The sequence below is a fragment of the Malaclemys terrapin genome, chromosome 2, assembly GCF_027887155.1.
Source record: "Malaclemys terrapin pileata isolate rMalTer1 chromosome 2, rMalTer1.hap1, whole genome shotgun sequence".
Lineage (NCBI taxonomy): Eukaryota > Metazoa > Chordata > Testudines > Emydidae > Malaclemys > Malaclemys terrapin.
The window spans coordinates 58,319,046-58,339,781 of NC_071506.1; the positions used below are offsets into that span (position 1 = coordinate 58,319,046).

General features: G+C 38.2%; 1 protein-coding gene across 3 annotated transcripts in view; it reads left to right on the top strand.

Moving 5' to 3' along the window:
- NCOA2 (nuclear receptor coactivator 2) overlaps positions 1-20,736 on the top strand; it is a 262,494-nt gene that overhangs the window by 190,869 nt on the left and 50,889 nt on the right. For all 3 annotated transcript variants that reach the window (XM_054017501.1, XM_054017500.1, XM_054017499.1), the window contains 6 exons: positions 8,545-8,648; positions 12,953-13,130; positions 14,691-14,876; positions 15,881-15,982; positions 16,071-16,211; positions 20,141-20,288. In XM_054017501.1, the coding sequence (XP_053873476.1) occupies positions 8,545-8,648; positions 12,953-13,130; positions 14,691-14,876; positions 15,881-15,982; positions 16,071-16,211; positions 20,141-20,288 (859 nt within the window). The remainder of the gene's footprint in view (positions 1-8,544; positions 8,649-12,952; positions 13,131-14,690; positions 14,877-15,880; positions 15,983-16,070; positions 16,212-20,140; positions 20,289-20,736) is intronic.

Consider the following 20,736-nt stretch of genomic DNA (forward strand, 5'->3'; position numbering starts at 1 on the left):
TATGTATTAATTGAACTGTTTGTTTTATTATATCCAAAAATGCCCCTGAGGCTTTTAGAGTGCAAATTATACTTTCAGGGAATGTCAGAAAACTTTAAACACTAGATACTATACTTTCATTTTCTAAGATCAGAAGTTCCCCAAAATTTGAAAGGTTGTGTCAAAGTTTAGCTATGCTTTTTGTCTTTGGGGGAAGGGAAGGCTTATATGATGGTGCTAATATTTTACAGAAGCTGCTTTCCACAGTTCCGGGGGCGGGTGTGTGGTGATTAATCAGGCCAAATATGTGTTGGAAATTCTGAAAAGAATATAATATTCAGAGTGTTAAACGTAGTGTTATCACTGTTCTTGGATGAATAAGCGAGCTTACAGCTTTCAATCTTCTGTTCGCTTAGTCCTGTGTCATAAGTTTAAGTGATTTTTATATCACCAGTGTGGTAAAAGTGAAACAAAGTCTCTTTCGTTCTCACAGGAACTGGATTCTGATATCAGTTTGAGCTGGGATTGGGTGATCAGGCTGTCCCCTTGATGCTGAAGGGAAACCATGATTTACTAACGAGAGGTTATGTGTGAGGAGGCAGCTTTAAGCTTTGCTCTTAGACTACTCATAGTGAATAAAAGTGCTGAGAAAAAGTGCATCTGTGCTTTTTTTAATGTGTACTGTAAGAGATTTCAGCAACCTGATGATCTGTAGTACATTAATGTTGAAAAGATAAACACATTTGGAGAGCACAGGAAGGGCCTTGTGTTTTGATGTTAGCAGAATACTTCCTAATGAATAAGAATGTGCTGCTGGTTTCACAGAGCCATATGGCAGCTTTTCTAATTTTAATTCAGTGCAGATGCATAATTCTTCCCTGTTTTACGTCCTAAAACCTTTCTGAGATATTACATAGCTTTTCCTATAGTACTTGATCTATAGTTTAAGTGGAAAATGAATACACTAATCTAATGGGTTCTTTACAGCATATCTTTGCACGGAGTAAAGTGTGACAGCAACCTCGATTTATAATCACTTCCCTAAATAACAGGTAGGCGTGTTCATGGAGGAGGGGCAAAAACTTTCTGCTGAGTGTTACAGTTTGTTATTGAGATTGTTGTCAAAAAATGGTAACTGTCTTTTGAAAAATTGATAGATTTTGAAGGGAACAACTTTGCTCAGTCATGCTGAAGTACTAGGAACTGGTTAACAAATATGTTTAAGTATATCAAGTACCATTTTAGTTATAGGTTCTAATTCTGTGAATTGTACAACTACAAGGAAAACTGCTATTCTCATTGTTAACCAGGCATTGGAATAATTTAAAAATTCTTCATTGCTTTGCTTTACCGTGCCTTGTATTGTATTTGCTAATCTGCGATTGGAACACACTGAATTAATAAAAATGTTTTTTCTTTCTTACTCTAAAGTCTGTAAATATGAAGCTGCTCTTTTTTATAGTCCTATTTATACTCATAACATATTGTCTCTTGCCATAGTACACACAATTAGTATTTAGTAGTGATTATAAACCTATATCATTATGAAATCTGAAATTTAAAGAGTCAAGTAGAAGTCTAGTCAATTTTTTTTAAAGTAATTAGATCTAGTGCTTGAAACTACTTTTATCTCTGTCCTCTGCCAATTTATATGCTTCTGTAATCATACTTTCCTATGTTTTACTTCTTTAGTCTCTTCCCTATTGCTTTATGAAAGACTAGCTGCCAACAGACTACCCACAAATGGCTGTCTAATACATAAACAAATGTGAAAAAATGGAGAGAAATTCGGGGTTTTAAAAGCATTTGTGCTGTAGAATTTAATTTTAATTGTAGATTCAGAAATGCTGTATAGCATTTAAGTCACCTTCCAGTAATCAGTGCTATTGATGCTGATGCTGCTACAGTTGGTTAAATTATAAGGATGTCTCCTGAATCATGGCTGTTTTCCTGTAGAGAAATGCATGTTCTGGTGTTGCTGACAAGAAAAGTCTCTACTTGCATTTTTGGTCTGTTATTTCAATAAATAAGGATACATGACTTTGGATGGACATGACATTCCAATAGCAACTCTAGAAAATTATGAAGAGAATGAAATGTATGTTCCAGCTGAGAAATTCTCTTTTAAAGAAGTGTTGCATAAAAGATCTGCTTTCTTTGGCTACAGGATTTTTGGTTTGTTTGTTTGTTTGTTTTTTGCTTGAGGCTCGCTTTGTGATGTGCTGCTGTTCATATCAGGAAATAGTATGAAATTTCACTTTCAAATGTACGCGTGATGGTGCCTGTGATGTAGAGCAACATAATCAGGATGTTCTGCAAATCTATTGTTTCTTCCCCCCCTTATTTTCAAAACACTTGTACTGCTTATCTGTCTAATGCTTCCTTACTCACTTCTCCCTTTTTTGCTCCTTCGGTTCCATTAGAAAATACGCATAATAGTGACTGCAATGAGAAAAACATAAATATATAAAATATATTGATGAAAATCTCTTCTTCTTTTTTTGGTAGTTTGACTTATCTTAACATAGTCCCTGAAGAGACTCAGGTTTTGTTCTTTGTTTTGAAAAGAAAGTCTCATTAATTTGTATTGGATTTCTGGGTTGCAAGGCAGAGGAAGGGTCAAGGAAGGATGTTCCTCAAAGCAGTTTCATTGAGGGAGAGGGAGTAAAGCATAGAAACAGACAAAAGAGAACCCTCGGATTGCACATCCAATTGTGGTACTGCAACTGCAGGGATGTATTGTTTAAAAAAGAGAGAGAGAGAGAGATCCAAATCCTTTCATGTTTTATTTATCTTTCAGGGATCTAAAGGGACCAAAAAAAAAAAGTATAGAAGAAAATATTTTGCGGGTGGAGGTAGGGGATAGAGGTAGGGAAATTTTAAAATTATGTCAAAAGCCTTTAAATGATTGCTCTTGACTTCTCTTCATTTGATTTCAGAGTTCTTACTAAATTAATGTGCTTTAATAAAGGTTTGATTGTATCTGAATCTGGGATAAGCTTCAAATAAAACTTGAAACACTCCCAGTGCTGAGCATACTGAAAAAATATTTGTTTGTTTGTTTTTACTTGTGGATATAAAAAAATAAATATCATTGGTGACCACTGGAAAAAGGCCTTGTGTCAAATAGGAATCAGTGTGTTTTGGTATCTGTAAACCTGTCCGCAATTTAAAATGGAAACTACACACGTACCTAAAATGCTACATAATTGCATGTGTATGTGTTTACTTAGCATAAAAGTATGTCTCAAAGGAGTTTTATTTTTATTTTTTAGTCTCTAGGCTAAACTTTTCATTGAGCGGGGTTGATAATTATTTCATGTGTAGTTTCTGAATTACATAAATTCGTTTCCAGTTTAATTTAGTAAATATGGGCTCAGTCTTGTTATCCCTGTTCATGTGAATAGGTCCAGATTCTGGTTTGCACTCTGATACCACTGCAGCACTTAGGATGGGTTCTGAACCTAAACAGCCGGCAGGGAATTCTCTTTATGGAGGTAAATTCTCCACTGGTGTGAATACGGTTGCCAACTTTCTGATTTCAGAAAACCAAACACCCTTGCCCCACTTCCTGCCCCATCTCCAAGGCCCTGCCCCTGCTCACTCCATCCCCCCTTCCTCCATCACACGCTCTCCCCCACCCTCATTGACTTTCTCATTTTCACCAGGCTGGGGCAGGGGGTTGGAGTGCGGGAGGGAGTGAGGGCTCTGCTGGGGGTGCAGGCTCTGGGGTGGGGCAGAGGATGAGGGGTTTGGGGTGCAGGAGGGGGCTCTGGGTGGGGGCTGAGGGGTTCAGAGTGGGGGAGGGGATGTGGGCTATGGGAGGGAGTTTGGTGTGGGAGGGGGCTCAGGGCTGGGGCAGGGGGTTGGGGTGCAGGAAGGAGTGCAGAGTATAGACTCTGTGAGGGAGTTTTGGGTGTGGGAGGGGGCTCAGGGCAGGGGATTTGGGTATGGGAGGGGGTGCAGGCCTAGGGATTGCAGGGATATGCCGGCACCAGACACGATAGCAGCATGTGCAAAATAAGGGAGCCATAACTGGCTCCCTGATTTGTCTTGCCCTCTCCCTTGTGCCAAACAGAGCTTGACTGCAGTAAAGAATCTAGTCGGTCTGCTTCAGTCATATAAGTAGTCCCACTGATTTCAAGACTATTCACAGGAGAGAGGCTTTGCAGTATTGGGCCCTATATTGCAGTTTTGCCTACGGGGCATTCAAAAATCATTAGGTGGGGCTCCCAAATATATTATAGATATAAATATGGAAAAGCTTTGAGTCCCACATAATCACATGACTCCAGGAGCTGGGATTTTAAGTAAAACACCAACTATCGGGAGACTCATGATAAAATAATGAGTTGGTAACACTGTAATTAGCAGGGCTGCTTGTGTTTTCTATCCTTTCTTACAACAAAATTCTGCTATCAATTGACAGTGTGTGTTTTATCTGAAAATAAATTATTCATTTCAAGTATTTATCTCACCTCTCTGTTAAAAACACAATCTGCTGGCATCCTTCAGTGATTGCTGATCTCCAGGTCCACTTGCTTTCTCTGTATTTGCTGATGGATTCCCCAAAATAGGCTATCGTTCAATCAAAAGTGTATAATTCTACTGCAAAACCTGAAGATCTTTAGTTCATTTCATGAGCATAAGTCATGCTGACCCTTAGCTGAAATAACTTATATGCGTGAAGCTGCTTAGATGTGTTAGCCAGTAGAGAGCTGTCTAGTATGTGATTTTTTTTACACACCTTTCAGTTAAATCGCAGATCCAATTATAAAATCGTGCAGTTGAGCACCCCTTTTGAATTTGTAATGCTCCTTGGAATGCTTGAATCCTTAAACTAAAGAGTGTATTTCATATGTCTATAGTGCACAGTGCAGGGTATGTTGTTTTTATTCAGTGACTGATACAGTATGCATAATCTTAATGTGTATTCAAAATTAATTACTGTAATAGACATTAAAAACATCCTTCACTTTCTTTTGACTCAGAATCTCATTTGGGAGCATAAGGGATAGAAGGTGTTTATATAAATGAGATACAACATACTGGTCAAGCCAGGAGCATTAAGAGCAATGTGAATTCTGTGATTGTAATAGTCTGAAGACTCTTTAGCAACTGATCAGTAGTATGTGAGAAATAAACAGTGAAAATTACTAACCTGTCCTTAAAAACAACAAGGAGTCCAGTACCACCAGACTCCTTGTTGTTTTTGTGGATACAGACTAACACGGCTACCTCCTGATACTTAACCTGTCCTTGTATATCCAATAAAGAAACAACTAGGAAGCACCAATGCATTGAACAGATCTGTGCCAGATATTTTCTATGATCTGCAACATTCATCTAGCCATAATTGTTCACAAAAGAAATTAACATCATAATGTTTTAATTAGCTTAGTGCCTCTCTCCTGCCTATCCCCAAGCTGTTGCACATCTGATATGATTTTTTAGGGTCCCTATGTCAAGAAAATTTGGAGCTAGAGCCATTTTTATATGTTGTCTAAAAGCTGGAATCCCATCTTTCAAATGGCATAGAGAATTAATCTTGAGCTCTAGGGAGTCAAGAGAATGTTGATGGCTACTGTGGAATTAAAGTGGACAGCAAGATGGTATTCTGAAAAATTTAACTGTGTGATTATAGGTCTTTTGCAATACAAAAAACAGGGACTGCTTATGATATCAGCTACAACCTGGGACTCAGCCTTCCAGACTTTGCTAGGAACTGGACCCAGCTTTCAGGATCAGTAAACTTTTTTCTGTTAACATATTTCCAGCATTAACATAATATGGTACAAACTCTGCTGTCCTGTAGCATATGGAGAACAGCTAAATTTCCCAAACACACACTTTATATTTTTTTTCAGCAAAGGGACAGATACCAGCCCACCCTTCTTCCTTGCCCTTCCCAAAAAGGCCTTGTGCCATCTTCAATCCACGCATGGGAATCTCTTATTAGTTTGTGTCAGTTGCCGTTACAGAATGAGGACATTATATTGTCCTAATTATAATACTTCTTTAAGAGACCATTTACATTATTTTTATTAATCATAACAATCATACACACAATTACATTTCAGAAGTTGTTTGCAATGCTATCATATTGTGCATGAACATATTGTAAAAACAATATGGGATTTTCAAAAGCACTCAGTATTGGCCCAACACATCTCCCACAGAAGGCAATGGGAGCTTGGATGCATTTGAAAATCCCATGCTTATAATTTACTGTAGATAATCTTTGTAGTCACAAGAACAAATTTTACATCAAGTGTGCTGTACCATCACAAAAACTGTGTAAATGTTTTTTTGTTTTTTGTTTTTTTCAAATTTAGTAAAAGGCGTAGGGACTTGCATATGTGTCTCTTGCCAAATCCTCTACCCTTCCACTGTTGTGCCATGTGACCATTGTCTGATTCTCTCTTATCTTCTGCTCCCAGGCTGTATTTCAGTAATAGATGAAGTGATTCTTGTAGGCCTGTAGCTTTTAGACATGTAAGGATTCAGCAGAATGAAAAGTACTGCATAAATTTAAGATGAAGCAGTACATATCACGGAGCCTTATGTCACTGTGTGTATAGACCCCACATAGATGAGGAAGGTGCCAGAGAGGACCTGGTGGTAGGGCTAGCCCCACCCCTCCCTGTCAATCATGTATGATAGGAGGAGGCCTTTAAAAGGAAGGAAACTGCTGTCAGCAGTGAGGAAGGATCAGGATTGTTCCAAGTAGAGGACTGCAGGAGTGACTCCTGAAGCCATGGAGGGAACCCGTAGCCTGGAAACCTTCATCCTGACCCTGAGGAGAGTACAGTGGACTCCTACAGTAAGACAGGCTGAGCCTCACTCAGAGACCCAACCTTGAAACCCACTATGTTAGTGCTGGATTGCTGGGAGCACAGCAGACACGCCACACCCCGTCCCCTTTTTCTGGAGCTACAGGGAGGGAGTATCCCCAAATGTGTTGGTGTTTGTGACTTTCATTTTGATCCCCCATCTGGAGAGACTTAAGAATTCCCATAAAGGCCAGAGCCCCCCTTGCAAATAATAAGGAAGTGGAGACTGTGTTAGAACCACCCAGTGTAGATAACTGGGTGTGTTCAGTCAGATTCACCCACCCTTGGAGCGGGGAGCCACCGAAGTTTCTGTTACACCTTATCTCTAATAGATGTACACTGATCTTGGGGAAATCCAGGATTTTGGTGACCAGTCTCTCCGTTTTGAGGAGACACAGGAACTGTACATTCAGTTTTTCTCATATGTAGCAATAGACTAAATATTACATAGTTCTCATTGAATAATAAATCCAAGCATTTTTATGAGTCTGTTGTCACTCTGGGTTACTTTTTAGATCTTCTGTTTTATTGGGCTGTCACTAAAAATGTATTTTGAATTGAGGATTATTAAGATAATGCAATGATCAGATGTTGCATTAATTTTAGGTAATATTTTTTCTGCTAATGTTCCCATTTAAACTCCCAGATAAAAATAAAAAAAGAGATACAGAATAATTAATATGGATTGGCATGATTGTGAGTGCAGATTTGCTAAATTAATTTGATTTATAAGATATTTTGAGGCCAAAATTCTGGGTTGGATGTTTAATCAGTACTGCAGCATGTAGCACAAACAAGGGTGCAAAGTGTTCAGAGGCGTATAATTGAAACATTAGCATAGGTGGTGGTATACTCCCAGAAAGTTGTTATTGTTTGCTTCTGTTTATCATTTAATTTTCAGGCAGTGCTCTTGAAATTATATTTATTTTATGTGCATATTGGTAAATATGCATAAATGACAGTGGGGGGGGAACTATAGTGTGAATAATATAATGTGAATTTAAAATGATAAACAATAATAATTGTGTGGTGTGGAAATGGGAGTGCAAAGACTCTTTCACTTATGTATGAACTCCGGATCAGTCTAATGTTGTTAGCTTCCATTTTCTTTTTAAATGTAGTGCTCAGGTAGGGGGGGAGGGATAGCTCAGGGGGGGAGGGATAGCTCACTGGTTTGAGCATTGGCCTGCTAAACCCAGGGTTGTGAGTTCAATCCTTGAGGGAGCAATTTAAGGAACTGGGGTAAAAATCTGTCTGAGGATTGGTCCTGCTTTAAGCAGGGGGCTGGACTAGATGACCTCCTGAGGTCCCTTCCAACCCTGATATTCTATGACTATGACTTCAGGAAAAGATAGTGCAGGGACAACGAGACAGGTGCTTTGCAAGGTCTTCCAGTCTGCTCTCCACCTCTTTGTAAGCAAAGAGTGCCTGTCATGCCAGACTGTGTGTGTGTTTGCTCTGTACTTTAGTCAAATATCTACTAGGGACCATGATGAAACCACTACAGTATATCTATTTCATTGCTATCCTACAGAAGGATTTGAGCCTACAATTCCAGAGTTGAAAAGTTAACCCACTAGCCCTGCTTCTCCATATCACGATGGAGGTTTCTTTAATCTCAGTCATAGTGGTTTGCTTGGTATCTGTCACAAACTACTGTGGACTTGAAAAATGATAATACCTTTTTAAGAGCTCTGTTCTGTCATTTAATGCATAGTTCTCTTTAATGCAGAAAAAGCAGCAGCGGCCAATGAAGATGAAGTACAAAAAGCGGATGTATCATCTACAGGTCAGAGTGTCATTGACAAGGATGCACTTGGACCAATGATGCTTGAGGTGAAGTTCCCAAAGTTTTCTTTACATTGGAGTTAATTCTGCTACATATAATATCAAGATGAATGTCATGGAGTGAAAAAATCAAATTGTAACTCACTCTTAAAGGCATGATCAAATGTTATCACTTCAATAAAACAGCCATCCTTACTACTTAGGATGCCATTCCATATCACAAATACAGAGCATGCTGCTGATCCTATTGAATTTAATTCAGTGACAAAACATTGATTCCCAGGGGAGCAGGATTAGAACAATAGCATCATATTATATATTTAACCACTGTAGTTGTGGATATTTCTTGAGTTCCAATATTTTTATGAAATGTCCTAATTTTGTGTGCCTTTCTGGAATATGGAGATTTAGTAAACCCATTTGTATGCTCACATTGACTTACAACAAGTATACATTTGGTGGGGAGGGAGTATTTCTCTAAAATTATGCATCATTGCTACACATTGTTTTAATTACTTTTGCCATTTCTGCATAGGTAACATGATTGTTTTCCCTCCTGATTACAAAAACACACATCCATGAGAATTCTTCAGGATAAATCTTTTGATTAGCTTAGCAAAGAATTCTGCATGACTTTAACTGTGTGACTTCCATTGATATCAGAAGAGGCTGAATGGTTGAAACCTTAACTCTTAAATGCACCGTTGATATCATTGTTATCTATAGTGCATACATGTCATCTAGGACGCTAACATATTAAACTACTGTCATGTACTCTCTGTCACTGATATTTTATCTGTTTAAGATCTGTTACAAACACTTAATACACATTCTGACAGTGATCTTTATCTGTAAGGAGGAATAAATGTTGGTTTAGACAAAACTAAACAAAAAGCCCTGAGTCTAGCTAGAGGAACCAAGGTTGACAGACATATAAATTACCCCATTATTCCCAAAATGTAGCATTGGCCAAGCTTAGCAAAGCTTGGCCAATATACCAATGATAAATATACCAATGATAAATATTTGAATTACTTTCCATGACTCATTAAATAAAAACACAGAAATTTGACACTGTTTCCTGAGCTGTATATGGAATTAGGGCACTGAAAAATTCTCAACTACTAGGCAGAGCACTAGCTAGATTAGACAGACTGAAGAAGTTGTCCCCTGAATAACTAGTACATTACACTCAATAGATGAAAACTTTAATTAATATTTATTACACTTGCTCACTGAACTGAATGTTGCTGTTTTTGCTAACAAGCAAAGTTAAACCTCAGAGCTCATACATGGCAGTGTAGTAATTCCAGTCTTCATGTAGATGTTAATTGATCATAAAGATCTGATTTAATCACACACACACAATTAATTTAAGGCTAAAAAATTATCCCTATCTCATCCTATTGTGCTTAACTATTGCAGTACACAGGGCATTTAAACTCACAGGTGATACCCTTGTGTTACCCTATTAGGATTTAATTTATTTTTCTCCTCTACCGTGAAACCATTCTGCATTGACCATAAAAAATTAAGAAATGATATTAATAAACTCAAGCCTTTGCGCAACAGATTCTTAAAAGGTCGCAAAGTTATTATGCATTCTCTGTGAAAAGACCACAGATGTATTCTGTGTATCTTTATCTTTGTAAGGAAATGCAATTAAGTATTTTCATCTCTTTAAAAGTCTCATAGGCTTGATGAGTCCACTTTTTTCTCTTTATGAAGTAAGAAAGATAATGGCAAAGGCAACTGACTGCATACTAGTTATCTGTTTTAGAAATGTAATTCTCTTTTCTATTAAACAATTTAATTGGGGGGAGGTGTCCTCATACTTGCAAGTGTTTCCTGTTGAAGAAAGTAAATAGAATTCATCATCATTTGCTAGTTCTGATGGGATTTTCACAGATTTCCTGTTTAAGGCAGGGGAGTGTGTGTGCAAAAGAGAGTGAGACAATGATCCACAGCAACCCATAGAACAAAACTTTGTTTTCTTTTCTAGTACGTCCTCTAAAAGAATTTCTGTTCTCTTATTCTCTCTGCCAACCTCTTTGCCCCTTATATGATCCCTTGTCAGAGCAAGAGTCCTGAAGGGAAGGGTGCAAGATTATATTATTGTTCCAACAATAATGCAAGGGTGCAGTATATCTGGAGAAGAGAGAAGAAATCAGCTCTACATTACAAAGTAGAAACCTTGATAAGTTTTAAATAATTTGATGCCATAAACTGGTTTGATAGCCTAGCAGTTACCCTAAAAGTAAACTGATTTTGCCTTTTGCTTCTGAACATTAGGAGATGAGAACGCTCTAGATAGGCCATAATCACTACACAGACTCATGCTACTACTTACTGATCCCTCTAGTCAGCTCAAGAAATAGCAGTGAAGAAGTTGCATGGAGTGCTCCCCCACCAAGGAGGTTGCTATAATAGGAGGCTTTAGGTTGTGGACCATATAAGCTGAGGGGAATCACTGAGATGCTGAAAACCCTGTTAGACAACTACCTGCAATTTGTGTCTTTGAAAGTCTTCCGAGAGGGACTGAGGGACCCGCTGCCGAATTGACGCCGAAGAATGAATGAAGCGGTGGCGGCAATTCAGCGACAGGTCCTTCCCTCCGAGAGGGACTGCGGGACCTGCCACCGAATTGCCACTGAAGAGCCTGGAGTCGGCCCTTGCCTTGGGCGCAAAAATTCCTTGTTACGGCTCTGCCATCGTGCGTAGATACAAATGCAAAAAGACATTGATCTGCACCAGTGATGTCAATAGGAGATTTGCTATTAGAATTGGGGCCTAAATAAATTAAAACATTTTAAAAGGTATAGTTTACAAATAAATAAGTATGCAACTGTTAAGAAACTATATAGAAAGGAGGCAAGTCTTCACAAATAGGCAAGGGTTAAAATAATTAGAAACAGAAAGAAGGTAGTGGACACAATGCAAAGAACAAACAGAAAAAATTAAGGATTAAAAATTCTGACAATTGACAGAACAAACAAGCACCTAAAATATCTAAATTCAAAAGCAGTTGGAGATGATAAATATGTGTGTGTGTATACACCTACAATCTTACTTTTATTATATATAATTTAAAAATGGAACAAACAAGACATTTGCCAGTCATTATCTTGAATGCTCTGCTTGTATGTTGTGCCTTCTTTTACCCATCTTCTTCTGGGTTTTTTTTTCTTTCTGTTTTTATATTGTATGCTCTTTGGGGCCTGGATTGTGTCTTTGTATACAGTATATCTGTGCAACATCAAGCATATTGTAGACACTACTGTAATATAAATAATAAAACAAGCGATTTCCTTTTGATATGCTATGGGGTCCATGGCTAGATTTTTTTTATATATATTTTCAAAATCTGGATCTGCTAACAGCTCAGTGCTGTGTAGTATTTGTAATACACATCTACAGCCTAGTTATGCTGTGAATGCATATTAAGGATATTGCAGGTTGTGTATTATAAAAGATTTAGTCATTTATATCACATGCCAATGTACAGTGCTGTAACAACTCCTCCTTGTGCTGTACTCAGTCTTATCAATAGTGTGGATCCACTCACTTTTATTTCTAAAAAATCATGGATTACCCTGTTGTCCTATCAGTGGTTTGTTCCTTTGACTATCGGTACAAAATTACCTTCTTGCATTTCCAAATCAAAATGGAAGTTAAACACTTTTTTTCAGAGCAGCCTTCTGAAGAGTCAATATATCAGGCAAAAGGGCAGAAGGTTCGTGTGGGCTGAGCTGGTAATTGAATGCTTGAATTTGATAGTTTGAATTTAAATCTCTGTCCCCGGTCTGTTTACATGTCATAAAATTAAACAGAGAGGAAGGTTCTGAGTTATTCCTAGGCATTTATGCACAGTCATGCTTGCATCATAAGAACAGTCATTGCTAAGCAACAAACTAATGCTTTTATCTTTGCATGAGAACGTCTTACTGAGCCTGAACTTTTGTTTTCTCATGGTTAGGGGAGAAACAAAAATATAATATTCAGCATATGTTTTAAAAGGAAGTCAGCAAATAGTTTTCAAAAAGTCCAGTAACTTGGCTGTCACAGTAGAGTTTCAAAATACAATTTTTTCTTTCTGCTTTTAAGTACTGGTTTCACAATACTGTTGATATGAAACCTACATCTTACAATCCTTTTCAGTTTGTTAGTATTATATCTTGAGTAGAATTTGATCCACTAGATGGAATTTTGTATTCTTCTCATCATTTCAGTACAAGCTAGCTGGGGGAGAGGGGAGGAGGAGAAGAGACATCTGTCCTCTAAAAGAGGTTATTGTTTCCTGTATATCTTTTGTTAATCAGATTATGGCTTTTCTCTTCATGTTTTTCTTCTAGGCCCTAGATGGGTTCTTCTTTGTAGTGAACCTGGAAGGTAACATTGTGTTTGTTTCTGAGAATGTGACACAATACCTAAGGTACAACCAAGAAGAGCTGATGAACACAAGTGTATATAGCATCCTGCATGTAGGGGACCACAATGAATTTGTCAGAAACCTGCTGCCAAAATCTTTAGGTATATTCATTTCCAACAAAAATTTGCAATTGCTCATTTATATTTGTCAGTGTTTTCATTGCTTCGCTTAATAGCACTCAGTTACTTAAGTTAAAGTCCATGTCAGATGTACTGTGTTTGTCAGTATGGCCATAGGCTATGTAACAAATGATTGTTTCTCAAAACCGGCCTCCTTTTCTCTCCGCTTTTGTTCAAAGCTGCTCAGAGTAACTGGCAGATGTATGACTGACATTGCTGCAAGTTCTTTAGAGTGAATCCTTACAAGCACAGATAACGTTATCTGTGTGAGTTCTCCCCCACCTCCCACATGTAAACTGGTTATTCTAAGAAATGATTCATAACTACAAGGAAGAGAGGACATTTTACAATAGAAGGACAGAAACTGCCTTGTGATTAGATGTTTTATTTCATTCTTATTTTTATTATCCCAAATGTTTATCCCATTTCTTTTTAAGAATGGTTTGTATTAGTTGCAGCTATTGCTATGTTCGTTTATACTTTATTTCTACTTATTTCTTATATTTTAGCGTTTTAGTACTGCTTATTTTCATGTACCTTTGTTCACAATAGTTTGAACAGAATTATGGCATTTCTGTTTGTTGTAACATTGTTATGTCAGTGAGGTCGTCATAACCTCTTTTTAAAGATTAATATTAAAGAATAGAAAATTATGAAGCATTTTTGAATGGCTAAGAAATGTAAGTCACTGCATTGTTCTTCTCAGCCTTTCCTGTACCTTTTCCATTTATTAATTATTTTTTACAAATAGCTGAGCAGGACTGTGCATGGTATTCTAAATATGGCCTCTTTAGTACCTTATGCAGTGTTAGAATAATTTGCTCTGACTTTTGTTCAGTACCTATATTTATGCCTCCTAGGATTTTGTTTCCTTTTTTACTTCTCTTAAGCACTCTGGAAAAGGTTTTAGTTTTATCCACCATTGGACCCAGGTCATCCTCCTACGGTGTTCTACATCGTAGCTGAGGATACTTATTTTAATTTGTCTCTAGCCTCCTTGCCTCATGTTTATGTACACTGCACGTTAATTCTTTATCTGCCAATGTTCCTACTCTGTCCAATACATTCTGAATGATATTGCCCTTCTCTTTTGTATTAACCAATGCTCTCCCAGGTTTGTATTGGCAAACACATTACTGCACACACTTTCTTCTAGGCCGTTGGAAGATAGAGTTAACATAATCTGTCCAGTACTGATGGCTGTGTCAGACAGTTGATCAGGGTGCTTCATCTCTTTTTTTCGGTGCAGGTATTTAGAACTTTGTATTGCCTTTCTGTTCTCTTTTTAAGCTGCTTACCTAAGGAAAGACTAGGTGGCAGAACAAACTAGGGACTGTGATCCATTTAAGTGACAAGGATGAAATTACTTTGCACCAGCTGGATAGGACTCTGATATCGAAATTGTATTGTTTATTAAATGAGTGTTTCCCCCAGTTTACAAAGCACCATAATTAATTCTCTTTTTACATGTGCACTCTGGATGATTGGTAGGAATGACTACTTCTGAGACTAATCTTATTATATGAACTTTGCTTTGCTCAGTGAATGGGGGACCTTGGTCTGGTGAAGCCCCTAGGCGCAACAGCCATACTTTTAATTGTCGGATGCTGGTAAAACCTTTAACTGATGCTGAAGAAGGCCCTGATAACCAGGAAGCACATCAGAAATATGAAACTATGCAGTGCTTTGCAGTTTCTCAACCAAAGTCCATCAAGGAAGATGGTGAAGGTAAATGGTGTATATTTTTATTTTGCTTATTTTAATGATGTCTTGACCTTCTCCTTCCAGGCCTACCCCAAAAAATCATAGATCAGTAGCGATCTGCAGTGAAATCAAGATAAAGTGGTTTCTTCATAGCAGGGAACAGAAGATATGCAAGCTTTCCCTTTTCCTTTAAACTGTGTGACTTTCCTCTTAATTTGCATTACATAGGCTGGCATGCCCACAATTTGTTCAGACACACTAATATAAATTGGGTGTAACGTCATGTGTTTCATGCACTGGACTTACACCAGTGTAATTATAAGAGGAATTTGGCCCATTGACAGCAAAATTTTGTTAGGCAATTTTTGAGTTATCAGAATGTGAAGACTATTGTGGTTCAGCATTTCCTTCAGTATTTACTCCATCAGTTAAATTTTCTCAGATGCATTTTGAGCACTCAGAGTGGCTAATTGTGAAATTTCCTCCTCAAGAAGCACAAGTACTTTAGACATGTTTGAAGGAATGTGGTTTAGAAATTGCAAAGTTATATAAATGTTCAAGAATTGTGTTCTCTATACGTGCAATATGTTATTTTCTGTTAAATATTTTCTAACCTGTCCAGCTACAGCTAAAAACATACACATGCAAATAAATGCAAAAGTTTATTGCATGTGCTATCAGTTATGAACCATAGGCTTTTCTCAAGAATAAGAAAATTTAAGAGCAGAATCTAACTGAATGCAATGTTATGGCTGATGTAGGGTAATATCCACAAAGGAATCCTCACAGAGATTTTCTTGCAGAAAACCCTCCCAGTCTGTGACTTTCAGGGAAAGCGAGGACAACATAGACCATATCAATGCTTTCCATCCCTTGCTTTCATGAGTACTAAACCTATTAGGTTTAATCCAAAAATGTAACGAAAGATATATTTCTTTTGTGTTCTTTAAAAAAAAAAAAAAAAAAATCTTTCCCTTCATTGATTTCCCTGCTTCAAAAAATACTAACGTAATATTGCTTCATTTAAGATTTGCAGTCTTGCTTGATTTGTGTGGCAAGAAGAATTCCAATGAAGGAAAGGCCAATTCCTCCCTCATCAGAGAGCTTTTCTACTCGCCAAGATCTGCAAGGTATTGTGAAAACAGAATTTTGGGAGGTTGGGGTTTTTTGGTTTGGGTTTTTTAAGAGAATCACTAACAACTATTTTATTTAACCCAGGCAAGATAACTTCACTAGACACTAGCACTATGCGAGCAGCCATGAAACCTGGCTGGGAGGATTTGGTGAGAAGATGCATTCAAAGATTCCATGCACAGCATGAGGGAGATATATCTTTTGCCAAGAGGCATCATCAGGAAGGTTAGGTTTATATTTCAGTGTTTTCTGTATTTAAATTGTGTGTTTGTTGCTTTGGGCATTGGTCACGCTCTCTTTACATTACATCCACATGGGACGATTAAGGGATGTTGAAAGCCTCCCTCTAAACCAATATCTCCAATGAACAGTAAAGAAAACTTATCTCTAGGGAGATCTTGCACCACTTTTCTGTCTCAATCTTACCATTCTTGTTACTACTCTGACAAATTAAAGGGGTGCTTTGTGATATGCTTGTAACTCATCAGCCATCTGTGCTTAAATGTTCAAATCGTTGCAGCTGTCTTAGAGAGAGAAATCGGGGCAGGGGTTACCGAAAACTTTCATTACACATTATTTCACCATACTATCAGCGTACACATTACAGTGCACTGAGACAATTCAAGGATCTAATTCTACTTCTCTACAAAAAATAGATATTCACTATCAAAATTCACTACAAGAAAACTTCACTGTGACCCGTTGAAGCACTGCAGCACTGATAGCTAGTGTAAGCTGTAGCATGTTGTACTACATTGAAGGCAGACCACCAGCTGGAAGGTGTTCTAGAACATTCAAGCAGTCAAGAACATAGGTAAAAAGGGAGGGAGAGTGCAGGATAGTGTAGGGTAGTGGAAGGTCTCCCAGGATGTTTCTTAGGGTGAGGTGATTTTATTTTTATTCAGACATCATTTACACTAGCTCTAACCATGAGCCAAATACTGATTACTTATGTTGAGTAGCTGATTGTGGAGCAAAGTACTCCCACATGTAAGGTCATCAGAATCTGGCTCCAAATTTGTTGCCTATACTTACATAACAGTCTGCATGGCCACATACACAGCAGGCATGTTGTTTCACAAACTGTGCATTTAAAAAAATATTCTAATCTACAGCACATTGGCTAGGCATACAGGAAATGTAGTCGTAGGCCCTAGGGTGGCCAGACAGCAAATGTGAAAAATTGGGGTGGGGGGGTAATAGGAGCCTATATAAGAAAAAGACCCAAAAATTGGGACTGTCCCTATAAAATCGGGACATCTGGCCACCCTATTAGGCCCAGACTCTTTAGACTTCATCAGGTCACAGCTTTGCTGAAGTTTGGGGACAGAGCAAAAGAGTGTATGCCTGGAGAACACTCAGTCCAGATACAACTTTGGGTCATTGTCAGAAAACAGGAACTATGGATATAGAATCAAAAATGAAAGTCTTTCAAGCTGATTCTCAGTGACAAATGCAAAGTGTGGCTGGTTTCGTTGAAATGTACTCTCCTTTTATTGGCCGAAGTGAGAAACAAGGCATTTCCGGAAGAGGACTACGGAAACATTCTTGTTTGCTTAAAGCATTAGTTCAAAAAATTATTTAAATAGCGATTTCACATCTATCCTGCTGGCATGAAGTGTTGGAATTTCCTGATGTGGTGTATGCCTGTGCTGCTAAGGTTGAGAGCTCTGAACTTTGTGGTGTCCAAAGGTTAAATTTAAACAATGACATACCTTGCAGTGAAATTCTGCTTTGCATTGTTTCATAGTTGTTGGTTTTTGTTTTTCTTTTACATTTTTACTCTGCCAAAGCTCTTCTGGTTGTCTAACTTGTGTTTCCTGTTTCCTCACTGCCAAAATAATACTTTCAAACCTTGCAGCACACTCTATATAAGAGCAGTGTGGGGGCAGGGAAGGAAACCAATCATACCAGAATTACAAGTGTGAAGAAACTCTTCTAGCACTGTAGAAGGGAGTAATAAAGCCACACTTGGAAAACTGTGCTTGGTGATAATCATTTCTTTATGACAGGGAAAATTAAAAAGCATACAAAAAGAAAACAATTCAGGGATTGACAGATACTATTCATAATAATAAAAATACACAGAAAGTGTGTGTGGGGGGGTGTGTGTGTGTGTGTGAGAGAGAGAGAGAGAGAGAGAGACTGTCAGGATTTAGTTCCAAAATCTCATCTAGTTGCTGTTTAGCTAATATGTTTGATGGTACCTGATACAGAAACTTTTTTTTTTTTTTTTTTTTTAAGTTCTGGGGAAATAATCAATTAGGGGTAGTCATTTAAACATTCCCTATAATATTTGCTACTGAAGCGTAACAGCTTTGAGATTGTGCATGAAAATCAGAAATTGAAACTGGTTGATCTAGTTTCACTATCTAAGGGCAAAAATGTAAGCGAACAGCATAAATGCTTAGATTTTGCTTTTTTAAAAATATTTCAGTTTTAATTAGAGATGGGTCACAACTAGAGACCTGGAGCCACAAAGCTTAATTTGATGATATTCGGATCTAGATCCAAACATAAGAGCCCCGGCATATCTCTGTGTTATAGATCAAAACAAAATCATGAATCCAAACAACCCCAACATTGGGGAAGTGTGTCTTAGGGCTTGTCTATACTTACACGCTGGTTCAGCGGCAGGCAATTGAACTTCTGGGTTCGATTTATCGCATCTTGTCTGGACGTGATAAATCGAACCCAGAAGTGCTCGCCGTTGACTCCGGTAATCCTGCTCGGCAAGAGGAGTATGCGGAGTCGACGGGGGAGACTGCCTGCCGCGTCTGGACCACGGTAAGTTCGAACTAAGGTACATTGACTTCAGTTGCGTACCTTAGTTAGAATTGGGAGGTTAGTGTAGACCAGGCCTAAGACTCATCTCTAATTTTAATAATTATTTTAATAACTTGTATAAGAACTTTCATCGTATGTTTTGGGGTTTTTTTAATATTTGCTTTTTTATGCAGATAAGTGTCCCTTTTAGAGATGCTTCTGCATTTTTTAAAGAGAACAGAGAGGATAGCTGTTACAGGCGATTTAAGCAAGGAACAAAAAAGAGGTGGACATATGATAAAGGGCTGGATAGCAACGACATTTACATAAGATGTCTTCATGAGGAGTAGGTGATATGCATGGGGAAAAAATTCTAAGAGGAGCTGTCATAACTATAAAGGGAAGGGTAACAGCTGTCCTGTGTACAGTACTATAAAGCCTCCCCCCCCCTCCGACCCCCCCAAGATTTGAAAGTATCTTGTCCCCTTATTGGTCCTTTAGGTCAGATGCCAGCCAGGTTACCTGAGCTTCTTAACCCTTTACAGGGCAAAGGATTTTGGAGTCTCTGGCCAGGAGGGATTTTATAGTACTGAACACAGGACAGCTGTTACCCTTCTCTTTATAGTTATGACAGGAGCAAAAGAAATTAGACAAATATTTAAAGAAAAGATATTGCATATCTGCTAACTCAAAGGAGGAATTGGCTTCTGGGCCTCTCCTCCACTGAAATGCAGTGTGTTCCCAAGTTCTAGTTTTGCTGCTTTTGTGGATTCTCTCTCTCTCAGGTATATTGCAGATTTGTTATTTCATCTGCCCTCTTGATGTGATTGCTCTACAGCACGTGCTCGTTCCTTTACTGTATATACTTTACATCAGGGGTAGGCAACCTATGGCACGCGTGCCAAAGGCGGCACGCGAGCTGATTTTCAGTGGCACTCACACTGCCTGGGTCTTGGCCACTGGTCCGGGGGGCTCTGCATTTTAATTTAATTTTAAATTAAGCTTCTTAAACATCTTAAAAACCTTATTTACTTTACATACAACAATAGTTTAGTTATATATTATAAACTTATAGAAATAGATTTAAAAAACGTTAACATGTATGACTGGCACGCGAAACCATAAATTAGAATGAATAAATGAAGACTCGGCACACTGCTTCTGAAAGGTTGCCGACCCCTGCTTTACATCATGCACCTCAATGTTTAAAATCCTCAAAACATCGTTTTTTCGTTAATAGCCCTTACTTCTTGTGTAAAGTGAATCACACAACTCCTGTTGCGCCATAAGGATGCACCAAACAGCCATTACTGATGGATTTAGGTTTTATGTGTATAATCTACTTTTATTATGGTTCCTCATTAATTGTGTTGTTTGCTTATTTACAGTGCTGAGGCAGGGACTAGCATTCAGTTCTGTCTATCGATTTTCCTTGTCTGATGGCACTATAGTTGCTGCCCAAACGAAGAGCAAGCTCATCCGTTCTCAGACTACTAGTGAACCTCAGCTTGTAATATCCTTGCATATGCTTCACAGGTAATATTTGTTACTTTTAATAAGCCTTTTCCCTTACTTCCCCACTCTGCGCACAGACATAGTGAGAGTACAGAGTTGTATTGTATAGATTGTTTAGACTGATCAACATTTCAGCTGGTCTACCACTGCTACCATTAAAGCAAAATAAAAGTTGTTGAGATCAGCTCTTAAAGCAGTAAGAGACTGTGTAGGCTGTGCTCAATGGCTAGGCAAATAGCATGCTGGATTTTCCCCTCTAGGACTCTTGTTAAATATCACAAAATCTATCTTGAGCTCATGCTTTTAATTTTAGTATTTTAGTTCCCTGTGCATTTTGCGTGATGGAAACCAGAAACTTGGCTTGCCTTGCTTTGCCATGACACAACTACCTGTTAAAAACGTCAGAGGTAAATTCCTGTAGTTCAGGGTGTGTCATGGGCCTGGGCATAGCTGTGTGTGAAAGACTGCA